The sequence below is a fragment of the Montipora foliosa genome, chromosome 14 (assembly GCF_036669935.1).
Source record: "Montipora foliosa isolate CH-2021 chromosome 14, ASM3666993v2, whole genome shotgun sequence".
In the NCBI taxonomy this organism is placed as follows: domain Eukaryota; kingdom Metazoa; phylum Cnidaria; class Anthozoa; order Scleractinia; family Acroporidae; genus Montipora; species Montipora foliosa.
Genome location: NC_090882.1, coordinates 956,826 through 972,525, shown reverse-complemented (window position 1 = coordinate 972,525; position 15,700 = coordinate 956,826). Strand labels below are relative to the sequence as shown.

General features: G+C 37.9%; 1 protein-coding gene across 1 annotated transcript in view; it reads right to left on the bottom strand.

Moving 5' to 3' along the window:
- Window positions 1–15,700, bottom strand: part of LOC137985069 (fumarylacetoacetase-like) — an 82,075-nt gene that overhangs the window by 13,055 nt on the left and 53,320 nt on the right. The window contains exons 8-11 of the mRNA XM_068832520.1: window positions 4,926–4,978; window positions 4,135–4,188; window positions 3,986–4,031; window positions 2,750–2,880 (exon numbers count right to left, since the gene is read on the bottom strand). Coding sequence (XP_068688621.1) covers window positions 2,750–2,880; window positions 3,986–4,031; window positions 4,135–4,188; window positions 4,926–4,978 — 284 coding nt within the window. The remainder of the gene's footprint in view (window positions 1–2,749; window positions 2,881–3,985; window positions 4,032–4,134; window positions 4,189–4,925; window positions 4,979–15,700) is intronic.

Sequence of the window (15,700 nt, the reverse complement as noted above, 5' to 3'; positions counted from 1 at the left end):
TTCATTGCCCAATCACAAAGATTGGTTAGTTACCCCTTTTTCCACTGTATTACATTTTTTCTGCACTGTTACCTGAGAACTGCATTTCTCTCGGCCAATCAGAATGGAGAAACCTTTTCCGTGTATGTTATAGATGACTAGTAGAACAAAGTGTTAAATTTAAAAAGTACAAGTCATGAACATTTGTTAATTTAAATATAATCAAGAGATTGATATCAAAGTACGTGATATTAAAGCTTGGAACTTGTGAGGATTCAGATAAACACGACAGCATAGAGAATCCAGGCCACAACCAGCTGTTCATCTACAAAGCGTGGTTGAATTTATCATTGGGGAACACAAAACACAAATCCATTTGCTGGTCAAAACAAAAACCAGCGCCCTAAACCAATGCACCACACTGCCTCCTACAGCTTCTTGTATGATCTGTAAAAGTATGCAGATCTCGGAGGACAATATTCCCGACAGGTTTAAAGTACAGGTCCTAGTTGTTCAAACGATGGATAGCACTATCCGCCGGATAAATCACTACCCAACGGATAAGTCATAGTTAAGCCAATTGCACTATCCAATGGATAATGATTTATCCGGTGGATAGCGTTATCCACCTTTTGAACAACTGGGGCCAGGTCACTCGTTACAAAATCTTCACTAATAATAAACGTAGCCCTAAAAACGATGTTTAGGCCTATGGTTAGCCAATTTGAAGGTTTTGGGTTGCTCTAGTATATGAAAACAATGACCTGTAACGAGTGACCTGTGGAATGTAACCTGTGTTTTAAACCAGCCGCAAAAAAATCCCATCTGGACAGATGACCAATCTCAGTGTTATCTTTCATGTGGTGGTGTCAATTTATCGATTGGTTCAAATTTGAAACTTGCCCCAGTTCCCTGCGCAATTCCGAAATGGCCTATCCAATGAAATCCCCTCAATCTACAGTAAACTAGAGTTACTGATAAACGTGTAGCGCTCGATGCGCGCCTTTTACCCCCCTTCCTCGTCAATGTTCCATTTTACGGGTATTCAAAGCTACAGCTACAAGGAACAGATGAAAGAAAGTCGAAACAGCCGTCGATCGAACTGGCGACCCTCCAGCACAGAAGGCCGCGTACTAACCGACTGAGTTACGCCTGCCTACCCGCACTAATCCTTCATATCTTATTAAGTCCCATCTAAATTACCATACTAAGAATTCTGCACAGTCACTTAACCCTTTCGCTGTAAGAATGACACTTACAATATTTTTCTCTGACGCCAGACAATTTTATTCATTAATGAGGGCCACTTCAGGGCTGAAAGGGTTAACCCATTCACGCGCCCCAATCGGCAAATAAAATCGTCTGACGTAAGCCAAAGAAAAATCTACAACTCTCACTCTCAGGTGGGGAAGGGTCCAATCAAAATCTGTCTCCTTGAACCCTTTCACTACCAATATTAGGGAGCTTCAGCAACGACGACAGGAACGGTAACGAGAACGTCATCACAAACATAAACTCTCATTACTATGAGCGGCGCTTCATTTAGGGGAGAAAATGAAAATTCATCTTCAAATGCTGACGTCCTTCATAAAGCCTTAAAGTTGGTCATTTCACGTTGTTAGGGAACTTAAGCAACGACAACGGCGACGGCAACGAGAACGTCATCTCAAAATATAAATTTGCGTTATTTTAATTGTTTCGTGACTATTTCAACGTTTTTAATATGACAAGGGTGTGGTATTTCCTCAAAGATGACAACAGTCGGAACGGAACTCCATTTTAGGAGAGAAAATGAAAATTTATCCTCAAGTGCTGACGTTCTTCATAAAACCAAAAACTTGGCTATTTCACGTTGTTGTTTTGCTGACGACGGCAACGAAATGGACAAAAGTGAAAAACGCACGTGCAGGGCGTGCAAAGCTATTGTTTTTACCCACTAAATATGCAAATTCGTGACGTTCTCGTTGCCGTCGCCGTTGTCGTTGCTTAAGCTCCCTGTTGTTTTGCTGACAATGTCAAAGAAATAGACAAAAATAAAAAACGCACGTGCAGAGCGTGCAAAGCTATTGTCTTTGGCTACTAAATATGCAAATTTGTGACGTTGTCGTTGCTATAGCTCCCTTATAGGGAGCTTAGACAAGGACGACGACGACGGCTACGATAACGCCACAAAACAATAGGTTTAATGAGCAAAAACAATAGCTGTTCACGCCCTGCACGTGCGTTTCCATTTGTGTACATTTCTATACCGTTCTCGCTCTGACAACCACGTGAATTCACCAGATTTGACGTTATGTGGAGGGTGTGAGCACCTGCCAATATATCTTCAATTTTTCCTCTAAATATCCACACCGTTCTCACCAATTTTACTTCAGGAATATTGACACTCACTTTCCATTCCGAGTGACTTGAAGTAATCGCAAAAGTATTACATTAACGGGAAAAAATATTTTTAGACAACGTTCTCGTAGCCGTTGTCATCGTCTTGCTTAAGGTCCCTTCTGCAACTTATATTTTTTACTCTGTCTAACACCAGACAATTTCACTTGTCAATGGGTGCCGTTTCACAGTGGAAAGGTTAAAAAGGAATTATTAAATCCCAATGTACGTTATTTAAGGAAAGTTGCACTCCTAGAAGTAAGCAGTCAAGTTCTTACGGAAGACTGACAAGGTGTTCCACACGGTGTTCTACTGTTTAATTGTTATTTATTTCGCCAGCAGTAAAAGCAGAAATGGAAAAACCAGAACATGGAAGACAAAACCAATGTACCTGGACTGGATTAGCTATTGCAAAGTCTTGAAGAGCATCCATTGTGACGACCCACGGAGAGATGCTGGTTGAAAAATTCTTACCAAGGAAAGGACCAAGTGGTACATACTCCCACTTTTGAATGTCACGAGCTGTCATAAATGAAAAAACAAACATTTGTGTCGCTGATGTGTTTGGTGGCTGAATGCAAGTTTTCGTAGATCACGTTTATATTATTGAGCTACTGCTGACAGCAGATTGTCACATTAACGATAAATTATGTGAAGAGGTACATTTGTAGATTGGGTCTTGGAGGACAAATGAAGGCTGACTTTTCCCATGTTATTATGTAGAACTGTTTGTTCAGAGGTAGTCCATCCATATTCACTACTCACCGACAGCCGACTGCATATGGGTTCATTCTTCATAGAGTAGAAAATGAAAGGCAACTCTCACCTCCCCCCAGACATGCGAAGAAAAAGCTGAAGCTTATGTCAGTCATTGCTATAACATTGCAATACAGATACAAAGTACAATAACATTTTTATTGAATTTTATTCCATTGGCTTATTTCCACAAATCCCATAATACAGTTCATTTTGGGGGTTATTTGCATTAAAACAATGGATATCCAGTTCACTGAAGCAAGATGCAGTCCCAAGAGTAAATAACTTGTATTGTTTTTATGCAAAGAACCCCCCAAAACGTTTTGCATTATGGAAATGGAGGAAGTAGCGAATCAATCTTTCTTTCTCATTGCTTTCAATAAGCACTGACAGCCGACGAAACTTGTTGATAAAGGTAATTAGCTCAGAGGAGTCAGCTATTTTCCCTTAAATTGAGAAAAAAACTTTCAAACCTTGTTGACACAGTAGGTTTTTCTACTCACACCAGCTGCTTTATTGTTCTGATTGCCCGTTTTGACTATTAAAGAGCTTATGTCATGCAAAGTGATATAATTCTATGACATCCAAAATGCCCAGAAACGTTTTTTCAGTTTATGGCAAATCGCCTGGAAAAAGGTTCTTTTTGCTCAGAATCACCTTGTTTGTGATGCCACGAATTTTATCTGTAAAGAAATTCCATATTACCACTTTCGAGTTTCAAACTCGTGGTTATTGAACTAAAGATCTCTCCAAAACTCCCTAAAATACCGTGACACAGCCCCTTTAAGGTACAGTGACGTAGCGACGGCTTTTTTTGGAAAAATTAAGCCCTAAAAATCTGAAATCAGAAGGTTAAAAAGAAAACACTCACCACTCCAGTCATTCATGATAACCATTCCAAATATGTAATCTTGAGCCTATAACACAATCATGTAATAACACTTGCTAAATTCACAGCTCTTTGAAAATGAGCTCGGATATAGTGATCGCAGTTAAAAGACAAGATGTAACTAATTTTACCTTATCAATTGGAATTGGTTCCCCAAGGTTATTTCCCGGTCCACAAAAGAATGCCTGTTGCAATATGAAAGTAAATTGCTTTTGTACTTAAAAAATAAAAGTCTGAATAAAAAACGTTAAATACGCTAGCAGTAATTTAGGAGTAGTGAGGTGCGTCCGACTCCTCTTTAGTTGTCGACGAGCCATTTAAATGTAGTTGTATATTTTGAAGAATCGTTTTGTACCCTTTTTTAGTGTTTATTCAGTAATGAAGGTATCACACTATAATGATTTTGACTGTTATCTTGTTGCTAATAATTTTATTAAAAACATTTATGGAACACACGTGTTATAATGCAATACCAGTTTTGCGGGATATCGAAAGCCTTTCCTGCTGGATAGCCAAATAGCGCGACTCCCCTGTGTGTACAGCTGGACAGGTCACCCATCCAGGTATTCACCCCGTCGTCCAACAGGACTTGCCTTCCCTTGGGCAAACATGAGATCGAGGTTATTAAATTTGTGCCAGAACAAGATCGCGTCCAAACGCTGAAATCGTATCGCACCACGATCGACACCCAAGGGACATCCTACGGGACTGACACGATTAGAATGCGTTCTCCTCGAATGCAATAAGCCCATATGGCTATCAAGCAAAGAGCCAAACAGCAAAACAACAGCCAAAGTGTGCCAAAGTCTATGCAATATAGGTATTGTTTAATAATAAGTTACTGTGATAACTTCCCACAAATTACACAATCGAAAAAGTTCTCAGGCATATGACGCGTAATGTTGGCAGTTCTTTAACCTACCATTTCAAGTTCAAAATCTAGTAATCTACACGGTCCAAAAACAGGAGGTTTTGCTGTGGAAGAAAAGTAATAATAAAATGTTATTACCAGTTTAATAATTTAAAACAATCAATATAATAACTCGAGATCTCAGCTATCCATTACGTATATATATATATATACGCATGCTCACTAGCTCGCTAGTTTGAGCACTCTGGCATGACTTGGATGTACCACATGCGTGGGACATCTGGGGTGGCTTTATAGCTTAACCTCCATCCTAGACATCAGCACTGCACTGATGAGGCCCAGAAGGCCGAAACAGTACTGTCTGCAGTTAGTTATATATATATATATATGTTGTGTAAAAAAACGGTCCGTGTAAAAAAGCTGCTTTTTTACATAAAAAAGCAGCTTTTTTACAATTATATATTTGTAAAAAAGCTGCTTTTTTACAGAAATATATTTTTGTAAAAAAGCAGCTTTTTTATGTAAAAAAGCTGCTTTTTTACAATTATATAATTGTAAAAAAGCAGCTTTTTTACAAAAATATATTTTTGTAAAAAAGCTGCTTCTTTACGTAAAAATGCTGCTTTTTTACAATTATATAATTGTAAAAAAGCAGCTTTTTTACAAAAATATATTTTTGTAAAAAAGCTGCTTCTTTACGTAAAAATGCTGCTTTTTTACAATTATGTAAGTGTAAAAAAGCTGCTTTTTTACAAATATATAATTGTAAGAAAGCTGCTTTCTTATCTAAAAATGCTTCACTTTTACAATGATATATTTGTAAGAAAAGCTGCTTTTGAACAGAAATATCTGTGTGTAGAAAAAAGGAAGTACAGAAGCCGTAAATAATTAAGCAAACCGGCTTTTTCAACGGTTACTGTTAATACATTACATCAAGTAGTGTAAACCATTCGTTGCCTTAGAGTGCCGAGCAGTGCATTCATAATTTATCTTTCTGAAAACCGATGGAGAAAGCTTAGAGCTCTTCCTACTGAAATACAGTGGTAATGTGATTTTATGTAGCCTATGTTAGCCATACCCATAATCTTTATTGTCGACATCACAATCAGTTTAATTTCAGCGTATAAATTCGAGACAATATTTGGTTCAGGTCACAGTTTGTGACCGCGTGCAAGAAAGTTATAATTCAGTTTTGTAAACACACAGTCCAAGCGCTATAACTTTCCAACGATTTATGCCAGTGCCCTGGCTTTTTTTGTTGGCTTGTGCTACCCGCATAAGTATTATTTATTAGTAAAAATCACGTCCCCAAGCCTTTCATAAGTGCCGAAAATCGAAAAAGTGTTTCCTTACATGTCACGTCTTGTAAAGGTGCAGGAAATTTACAATTCAGTTTTGTACAAAAACGGTCCGACGATTAATGCCAGTGTCCTGAATATTTTGTTGCCTTGTGCTAGCCGTGTAAGAATTATTTCTTGGCAGAAATCGCTATCCCTAGCCTTTCATAAGTGCCGCATAAGGCAAAAAACCCTTCTCTTACATGTCGCGCCTTGTAAAGGTGCAGGAAATTTACAATTCAGTTTTGTAAAAAAACGGTCCGACCGCTATAACTTTCCAACGATTAATGCCAGTGTCATGAATATTTTGTTGCCTTGTGCTAGCCGTATAGGGATTCTTTTGTTGGCAGAAATTGCTATCTCTAACCTTTCATAATTGCTGCATAAGGCAAAAAACCCTTTTCCTACATGTCACGCCTTGTAAAGGTGCAGGAAATTTACAATTCAGTTTTGTAAAAAAACGGTCCGACCGCTATAACTTTCCAACTATTAATGCCAGTGTCCTGAATAGTTTGTTGGCTTGTGCTAGCCGTATAAGTGTTATTCTTAGCAGACATCACTATCTCTAGCCTTTCATAACTGCCGCATAATGCAAAAAACCGTTTTCTTACATGTCACGCCTTGTAAAGGTGCAGGAAATTTACAATTCAGTTTTGTAAAAAAACGGTCCGACCGCTATAACTTTCCAATTCTTAATGTCAGTGCCCTGAATATTTTTGTTGTCTTGTTTTAGTCATATAACTATTATTTTATGATAGAAATCACTTTCCCAAGCCTTTCATAAGTGCCGAAATTGGAAAAACTGTTTCCTTAAATGTCACGACTCTTATAAAGGTGCAGGAAATTTACAATTCAGTTTTGTAAAAAAACGGTCCGACCGCTATAACTTTCCAACTCTTAATGTCAGTGCCCTGAATATTTTTGTTGTCTTGTTTTAGTCATATAACTATTATTTTATGATAGAAATCACTTTCCCAAGCCTTTCATAAGTGCCGAAATTGGAAAAACTGTTTCCTTAAATGTCACGACTCTTATAAAGGTGCAGGAAATTTACAATTCAGTTTTGTAAAAAAACGGTCCGACCGCTATAACTTTCCAACGATTAATGCCAGTGTCCTGAATATTTTGTTGGCTTGTGCTAGCCGTATAAGTCTTATTTCTTGGCAAAAATCACTATCGCTAGCCTTTCATAACTGCCGCATAATGCTAAAAACCGTTTTCTTACATGTCACGCGTTGTAAAGGTGCAGGAAATTTACAATTCAGTTTTGTAAAAAAACGGTCCGACCGCTATAACTTTCCAAGGGTTTATGCCAGTGTCCTGAGTATTTTCTTGGCTTGTGCTAGCCGTATAAGTATTATTGATTGGTATATTCCCCCCCCCCCCTGGAGGGGGGGGGGGGCACCTCTTTCATACGTTTTACAGGTCTGTTTGACCTTAAAGGCTATGCGTTTTTGGCCCGTATTAGTTTTGACCATTTTGTTCTTGAATTGGGTATGTTTTTGTAGAAAAGGCCAATTCTTCATCGGTATGCAATAAGCCCATCAACAAAAGGCCTTCTCAAATTGTCACGCCAATCGTCTAATAGCTGAAATCGGTCAGAAATAGGGTATCAATGTTTTGGTTAGGTCTCAAATAGGGTAGGGAAAATAGTAGACTTTTCTCTGAAAAATGGTGTTAGTTTCAGGAAGTGGGCCGCACACCCCATTTTTTCAATTTTTAATTTTTAATAACCATGCGAACGTCTGGGACTTTCCCTAGAAATATCATTCTAGGTTGACGAAAATGCAAATGATAGCGAGCACCGCCACTTGTTACCACTAACCATTGAAGCTAGAAGAAAAATGTTATGGACACTTCATTCGGATGCAGAAGTCGTTTTATCATATGGCCAGTTCGGCCCCACGCGCGCTGCTATGGTAAAACTATATGGAAAAATTCCCGTATGAAGGACTCGGTCCGTACGCCATGAACTCTGGGCCAAATACTTCCCGTCCGGCCCTCCCACTCAGTCAATAAGTTCATAGTAGGAACTTAGTCAACTTCAGTTGATCTTTACTATACTGAAATTGAGTCCATTGCCTTGTCGATGTCTTCCTTACATATTTTTGATAACTCACTGCTATCAGTTTTCAAGGACAAAGAATCAGTAAGTAATCTTTCATCAAGATTTTGGTTAACCTTGGCCATCTCGAACAAACGGTCACTTATGAAAGGCTTGGGAAAGTGATTTCTATCATAAAATAATAGTTATATGACTAACACAAGACAACAAAAATATTCAGGGCACTGACATTAAGCGTTGGAAAGTTAGAGCGGTCGGACCGTTTTTTTACAAAACTGAATTGTAAATTTCCTGCACCTTTACAAGGCGTGACATGCAAGAAAACGGTTTTTTGCATTATGCGGCAGTTATGAAAGGCTAGAGATAGTGATTTCTGCTAAGAAATAACACTTATACGGCTAGCACAAGCCAACAAAATATTCAGGACACTGGCATTAATCGTTGGAAAGTTATAGCGATCGGACCGTTTTTTTACAAAACTGAATTGTAAATTTCCTGCACTTTTACAAGGCGTGACATGGAAGAAACATTTTCTCGAATTTCTGCACTTATGAAAGGCTTGGGAAAGTGATTTCTATCATAAAATAATAGTTATATGACTAACACAAGACAACAAAAATATTCAGGGCACTGACATTAAGCGTTGGAAAGTTGTAGCGGTCGGACCGTTTTTTTACAAAACTGAATTGTAAATTTCCTGCACCTTTACAAGGCGTGACATGTAAGAAAAGGGTTTTTTGCCTTATGCGGCAATTATGAAAGGCTAGGGATAGCGATTTCTGCCAACAAAATAATCCCTATAAGGCTAGCACAAGCCAACAAAATATTCAGGACACTGGCATTAATCTTTGGAAAGTTATAGCGGTCGGACCGTTTTTTTACAAAACTGAATTGTAAATTTCCTGCACCTTTGTAAGACGTGACATTTAAGGAAACAGTTTTTCCAATTTCGGCACTTATGAAAGGCTTGGGAAAGTGATTTCTATCATAAAATAATAGTTATATGACTAACACAAGACAACAAAAATATTCAGGGCACCGACATTAAGCGTTGGAAAGTTGTAGCGGTCGGACCGTTTTTTTACAAAACTGAATTGTAAATTTCCTGCACCTTTACAAGGCGTGACATGTAAGAAAAGGGTTTTTTGCCTTATGCGGCAATTATGAAAGGCTAGGGATAGCGATTTCTGCCAACAAAATAATCCCTATAAGGCTAGCACAAGCCAACAAAATATTCAGGACACTGGCATTAATCTTTGGAAAGTTATAGCGGTCGGACCGTTTTTTTAACAAAATGAATTGTAAATTTCCTGCACCTTTGTAAGACGTGACATTTAAGGAAACAGTTTTTCCAATTTCGGCACTTATGAAAGGCTTGGGAAAGTGATTTCTATCATAAAATAATAGTTATATGACTAACACAAGACAACAAAAATATTCAGGGCACCGACATTAAGCGTTGGAAAGTTGTAGCGGTCGGACCGTTTTTTTACAAAACTGAATTGTAAATTTCCTGCACCTTTACAAGGCGTGACATGTAAGAAAAGGGTTTTTTGCCTTATGCGGCAATTATGAAAGGCTAGGGATAGCGATTTCTGCCAACAAAATAATCCCTATAAGGCTAGCACAAGCCAACAAAATATTCAGGACACTGGCATTAATCGTTGGAAAGTTATAGCGGTCGGACCGTTTTTTTACAAAACTGAATTGTAAATTTCCTGCACCTTTACAAGGCGTGACATGTAAGAAAAGGGTTTTTTGCCTTATGCGGCAATTATGAAAGGCTAGGGATAGCGATTTCTGCCAACAAAATAATCCCTATAAGGCTAGCACAAGCCAACAAAATATTCAGGACACTGGCATTAATCGTTGGAAAGTTATAGCGGTCGGACCGTTTTTTTACAAAACTGAATTGTAAATTTTCTGCACCTTTACAAGGCGTGACATGTAAGAAAACGGTTTTTCGAATTGCAGCACTTATGGAAGGCTTGGGAAAGTGATTTCTATCATAAAATAATAGTTATATGACTAACACAAGACAACATAAATATTCAGGGCACTGACATTGAGCGTTGGAAAGTTATAGTGGTCGGACCGTTTTTTTACAAAACTGAATTGTAAATTTCCTGCACCTTTACAAGGCGTGACATGTAAGGAAACGTTGTTTCGCATTATGCCGCACTTATGAAAGGCTTGGGAAAGTGATTTCTATCATAAAGTAATACTGATATGGCTAGCACAAGCCAACAAAATATTGAGGATACTGGTATAAATCGTTGGAAAGTTATAGCGGTCGGACCGTTTTTTTACAAAACTGAATTGTAAATTTCCTGCACTTTTACAAGGCGTGACATGTAAGGAAACGGTGTTTCGCATTATGCCGCACTTTTGAAAGGCTTGGGAAAGTGATGTCTATCATAAAATAATAGTTATATGGCTAGCATAAGACACCAAAATATTCAGCACATTGGCATGAATGGTTGAAAAGTTATAGCGGTCGGACCGTTTTTTTACAAAACTGAATTGTAAATTTCCTGCATCTTTACAAGGCGTGACATGTAAGAAATAGTTTGTCGAATTTCTGCACTTATGAAAGGCTTGGGGAAGTTATTTCTATCATAAAATAATACTCATATGGCTAGCACAAGCCAACAAAATATTGAGGATACTGGCACAAATCGATGGAAAGTTATAGGGGTCGGACCGTGTTTTTGCAAAACTGAATTGTAAATTTCTTGCACTTTTACAAGGCGTGACATGTAAGGAAACGGTGTTTCGCATTATGCCGCACTTATGAAAGGCTTGGGAAAGTGATTTTTAGTAATAAATAATACTTATGCGGCTAGCACGAGAAAACAAAATAGTCAGGACACTGCCATAAATCGTTGGAAAGTTATGGTGATCGGACCATTTTTTTACAAATATATAATTGTAAAAAAGCTGCACTTTTACAAAATATATATTTGTAAAAAAACGGCTTTTTTACGGTACCGGTTTTTTACGCCACATATATATATATATATATATGTGGCGTAAAAAACCGGTACCGTAAAAAAGCCGTTTTTTTACAAATATATATTTTGTAAAAATGCAGCTTTTTTACAATTATATATTTGTAAAAAAACGGTCCGATCACCATAACTTTCCAACGATTTATGGCAGTGTCCTGACTATTTTGTTTTCTAGTGCTAGCCGCATAAGTATTATTTATTACTAAAAATCACTTTCACAAGCCTTTCATAAGTGCAGAAATTCGACAAACTGTTTCTTACATGTCACGCCTTGTAAAGGTGCAGGAAATTTACAATTCAGTTTTGTAAAAAAACGGTCCGAGCGCTATAATTTTTCAACCATTTATGCCAATGTCCTGAATATTTTTGTTGTCTTGTGTTAGTCATATAACTATTATTTTATGATAGAAATCACTTTCCCAAGCCTTTCATAAGTGCCGAAATTGGAAAAACTGTTTCCTTAAATGTCACGTCTTATAAAGGTACAGGAAATTTACAATTCAGTTTTGTAAAAAAACGGTCCGACCGCTCTAACTTTTCAACCATTCATGCCAATGTCCTGAATATTTTGGTGTCTTGTGCTAGCCATATAACTATTATTTTATGATAGAAATCACTTTCCCAAGCCTTTCATAAGTGCGACATAATGCAAAACACCGGTTCCTTACATGTCACGCCTTGTAAAAGTGCAGGAAATTTACAATTCAGTTTTGTAAAAAAACGGTCCGACCGCTATAACTTTCCAACGATTTATGCCAGTATCCTCAATATTTTGTTGGCTTGTGCTAGCCATATCAGTATTACTTTATGATAGAAATCACTTTCCCAAGCCTTTCGTAAGTGCAGAAATTCGACAAAATGTTTCTTACATGTCACGCCTTGTAAAGGTGCAGGAAATTTACAATTCAGTTTTGTAAAAAAACGGTCCGACCGCTATAACTTTCCAACGCTTAATGTCAGTGCCCTGAATATTTTTGTTGTCTTGTGTTAGCCATATAACTATTATTTTATGATAGAAATCACTTTCCCAAGCCTTTCATAAGTGCCGAAGTTGGAAAAACTGTTTCCTTAAATGTCACGTCTTATAAAGGTGCAGGAAATTTACAATTCAGTTTTGTAAAAAAACGGTCCGACCGCTATAACTTTCCAACGATTAATGCCAGTGTCCTGAATATTTTGTTGGCTTGTACTAGCCGTATAAGTATTATTTCTTGGCAGAAATCACTATCCCTAGCCTTTCATAGCTGCTGCATAATGCAAAGACCGTTTTCTTACATGTCAAGTCTTGTAAAGGTGCAGGAAATTTACAATTCAGTTTTGTAAAAAAACGGTCCGACTGCTATATCTTTCCAACGATTGATGCCAGTGTCCTGAATATTTTGTTGGCTTGTGCTAGACGTATAAGTATTATTTCTTGGCAGAAATCGCTATCCCTAGCCTTTCATAACTCCCGCATGATAAAAAAAAACGTTTTCTTCCATGTCACGTCTTGTAAATTTAGTGCAGGAAATTTACAATTCAGTTTTTTAAAAAAACGGTCCGACCGCTATAACTTTCCAACGATTAATGCCAGTGTCCTGAATATTTTGTTGGCTTGTTCTAGACGTGTAAGTATTATTTCTTGGCAGAAATCACTATCCCTAGCCTTTCATAGCTGCTGGATAATGCAAAAACCCGTTTTCTTACATGTCACGTCTTGTAAAGGTGCAGGAAATTTACAATTCAGTTTTGTAAAAAAACGGTCCGACTGCTATATCTTTCCAACGATTGATGCCAGTGTGCTGAATATTTTGTTGGCTTGTGCTAGACGTGTAAGTATTATTTCTTGGCAGAAATCGCTATCCCTAGCCTTTCATAACTCCCGCATGATGCAAAAAAACGTTTTCTTCCATGTCACGTCTTGTAAAGGTGCAGGAAATTTACAATTCAGTTTTGTAAAAAAACGGTCCGACCGCTATAACTTTCCAACGATATATGCAAGTATCCTCAATATTTTGTTGTCTTGTGCTAGCCATATCAGTATTATTTTATGATACAAATAACTTCCCCAAGCCTTTCATAAGTGCCGCATAATGGAAAAATTAAAAACCCGTTTCTTACATGTCACGCCTTGTAAAAGTGCAGGAAATTTACAATGCAGTTTTGTAAAAAAACGGTGCAACCGCTAGAATTTTCCAAGGATTTATGCCAGTGTCCTCAACATTTTGTTGCCTTGTGCTAGCCATATGAGTATTATTTTATGATAGAAATCACTTTCCGAAGCCTTTCATAAGTGCCGAAATTCGACAAACTGTTTCCTTACATGTCACGCCTTGTAATGGTGTAGAAAAAGACGGTCCGGGCGCTGTAACTGTTCAACCATTTATGCCAGTGTCCCGAATATTTTGTTGGCTGGTGCTAGCCGTATAAGTATTCTTGGACGATAGAAATCACTTTCACTGGTCTTTCATAAGTGTGGCATAATAGATCACAATACGAAACACGGTTTGTTTTCTTACATCAACATCCCTTCGTATCGAAAGGTGCAGGGACTCTACAACTGACTTAGTTCCAAAGTTTATAACTTTTCAATTAGTTACACCATTTTCCTGATCTTTTTTCCTAGCTTTTGTCTGACCGATGGTCTTTGTCAGTTTCAATACTCTTATTCGTCAATAGCATTTTGTTTTCTCAGTCTTTCGCGAATCACTGTATTATGTTTACCCTGGTATCTGTTATTCCTTCAGCGTTGAACAATGACATAAACTTTCTCTTAAAACCCGGTTTCTTTTAAGTTTGCGGAATTGAAATTTCCTTTTACGTTATAGGAATAGTGTATGATTGAGGTGTTATTGTTTAATTATTTATGAAAAACAAGATTGCCACAATCATCTCTGTGGAACCTTCGATCTAATTACATGATTTTTACCAGTGTTACGCTTCTCTTCGAGATCAATCACATGAACCTTAAATATAGATGGCAAGAGCCCTTTTCTATTCTCCCCATCCCATCGGCAGCGTAGGCTTTGTGGAAAGATTGTTAACATATGCGAGGGTCTGGTTATCAGAGGGAATTCACGACCGGTTCTGAAGCATGCCAATATCATTCGAAGGGTGTCATTTAAAATTAGCCGACATTCCCAATCTGTCTTTACTTCAAACGGTGAAGTAAATCTCTAATTCAGTGTTCCTATGAAAAATTCCAAACCTTAAACTTTCAGTCAATTTCATGAATTCACGTAAAATGTTAAGTGCTTTGAGGGGTGTCGACATAGCTTCATAAGAACTGATCGGAACAACTTGTGCACTTTTTTCAATCTCTGCGCAGATCCTAGCGTGACCTCATGTCCCTAAAAACAATATTCAGTGAGGTTGCTTGTTCCCCATTTCAGTCATAGATACACTTTTTCTAGGCCATGAACAAAAGTTCGGACATCCTTTAAGTTACGTGGCTTTCTCCACGTCAACAAACTGTTTAGTGGGTACAGTTTATGCACTGTTACAAAATAAGCGAATGATAACAAGGGGTACGTTCATTTGAGAGCCAATTTGTCAACATCTAACTTGAGAACACGATTGCGTAAGACCATTGGGGATGCAACAGCTCGTGTATGCATCGTCTTCGTGTGACTTTAAATTTTACGAAATTCCTTATATTTTTAAATTTACTGCTGATAATCCGGTTTCTTTGAAAATTGGAGGTTCTTGGTTTTATGACGCTCAAAGTGCGTATGCTTCCCAGGGCACCTGCTTTTGACATCCCGGACGGGTACTCTCGAGTAATTATGTTTCTTTCCTGATCACAATCATACTTGTTGAAAAATCTAGATCAGGTCTCGGAATACATCTCGCAATACTCAGAAGACTCAGGATGTTGCGCAAAACAGAACTAAAAAATGCATAAACGTTAGGCCTTTGTCACTTTGTTTCTTCGGAGGTCGTGTTCTTAGTCTTAAAAAAGCCAATAGCGATTCATGAGCTTCGCAGTGACGGAAGAAAGCGAACAGTAAGTTTGATTTAACTTATTCTTCGAGTGTCTTCATTTTAGTTTTTTAGCAAGGTTCTAGTATACCCAAGTTATTTGAGTGCTCGTTTGTGCGTGTTTTTATCATTTGTTTTTGTTTATCTACAAGTGGTCTCCAGAAGCTCATATGACGCTTTTCTCACTTACCTGGTTGATCGAAATGCCGGACGAAGAATCGACTGGGGTGCTGCTGTTATGGAGAATTACGTACGTGTCGAGAACAGTTGCAATCAAGGAGAATGCTTGGATTTTCAGTTAGAAAGGAATCGAAAAAATTTCATCAGAAAAGCATCCCGATATGAAGTCCTTGAGGCCAATGGAAAGAAGTTTTTGTCCAAGTTGGAAAAGGGAGAGCAAACTGCTGCTCACGAAAAGACCTTGTTTGTAAAGAAACGTGTCATCTGTGATGA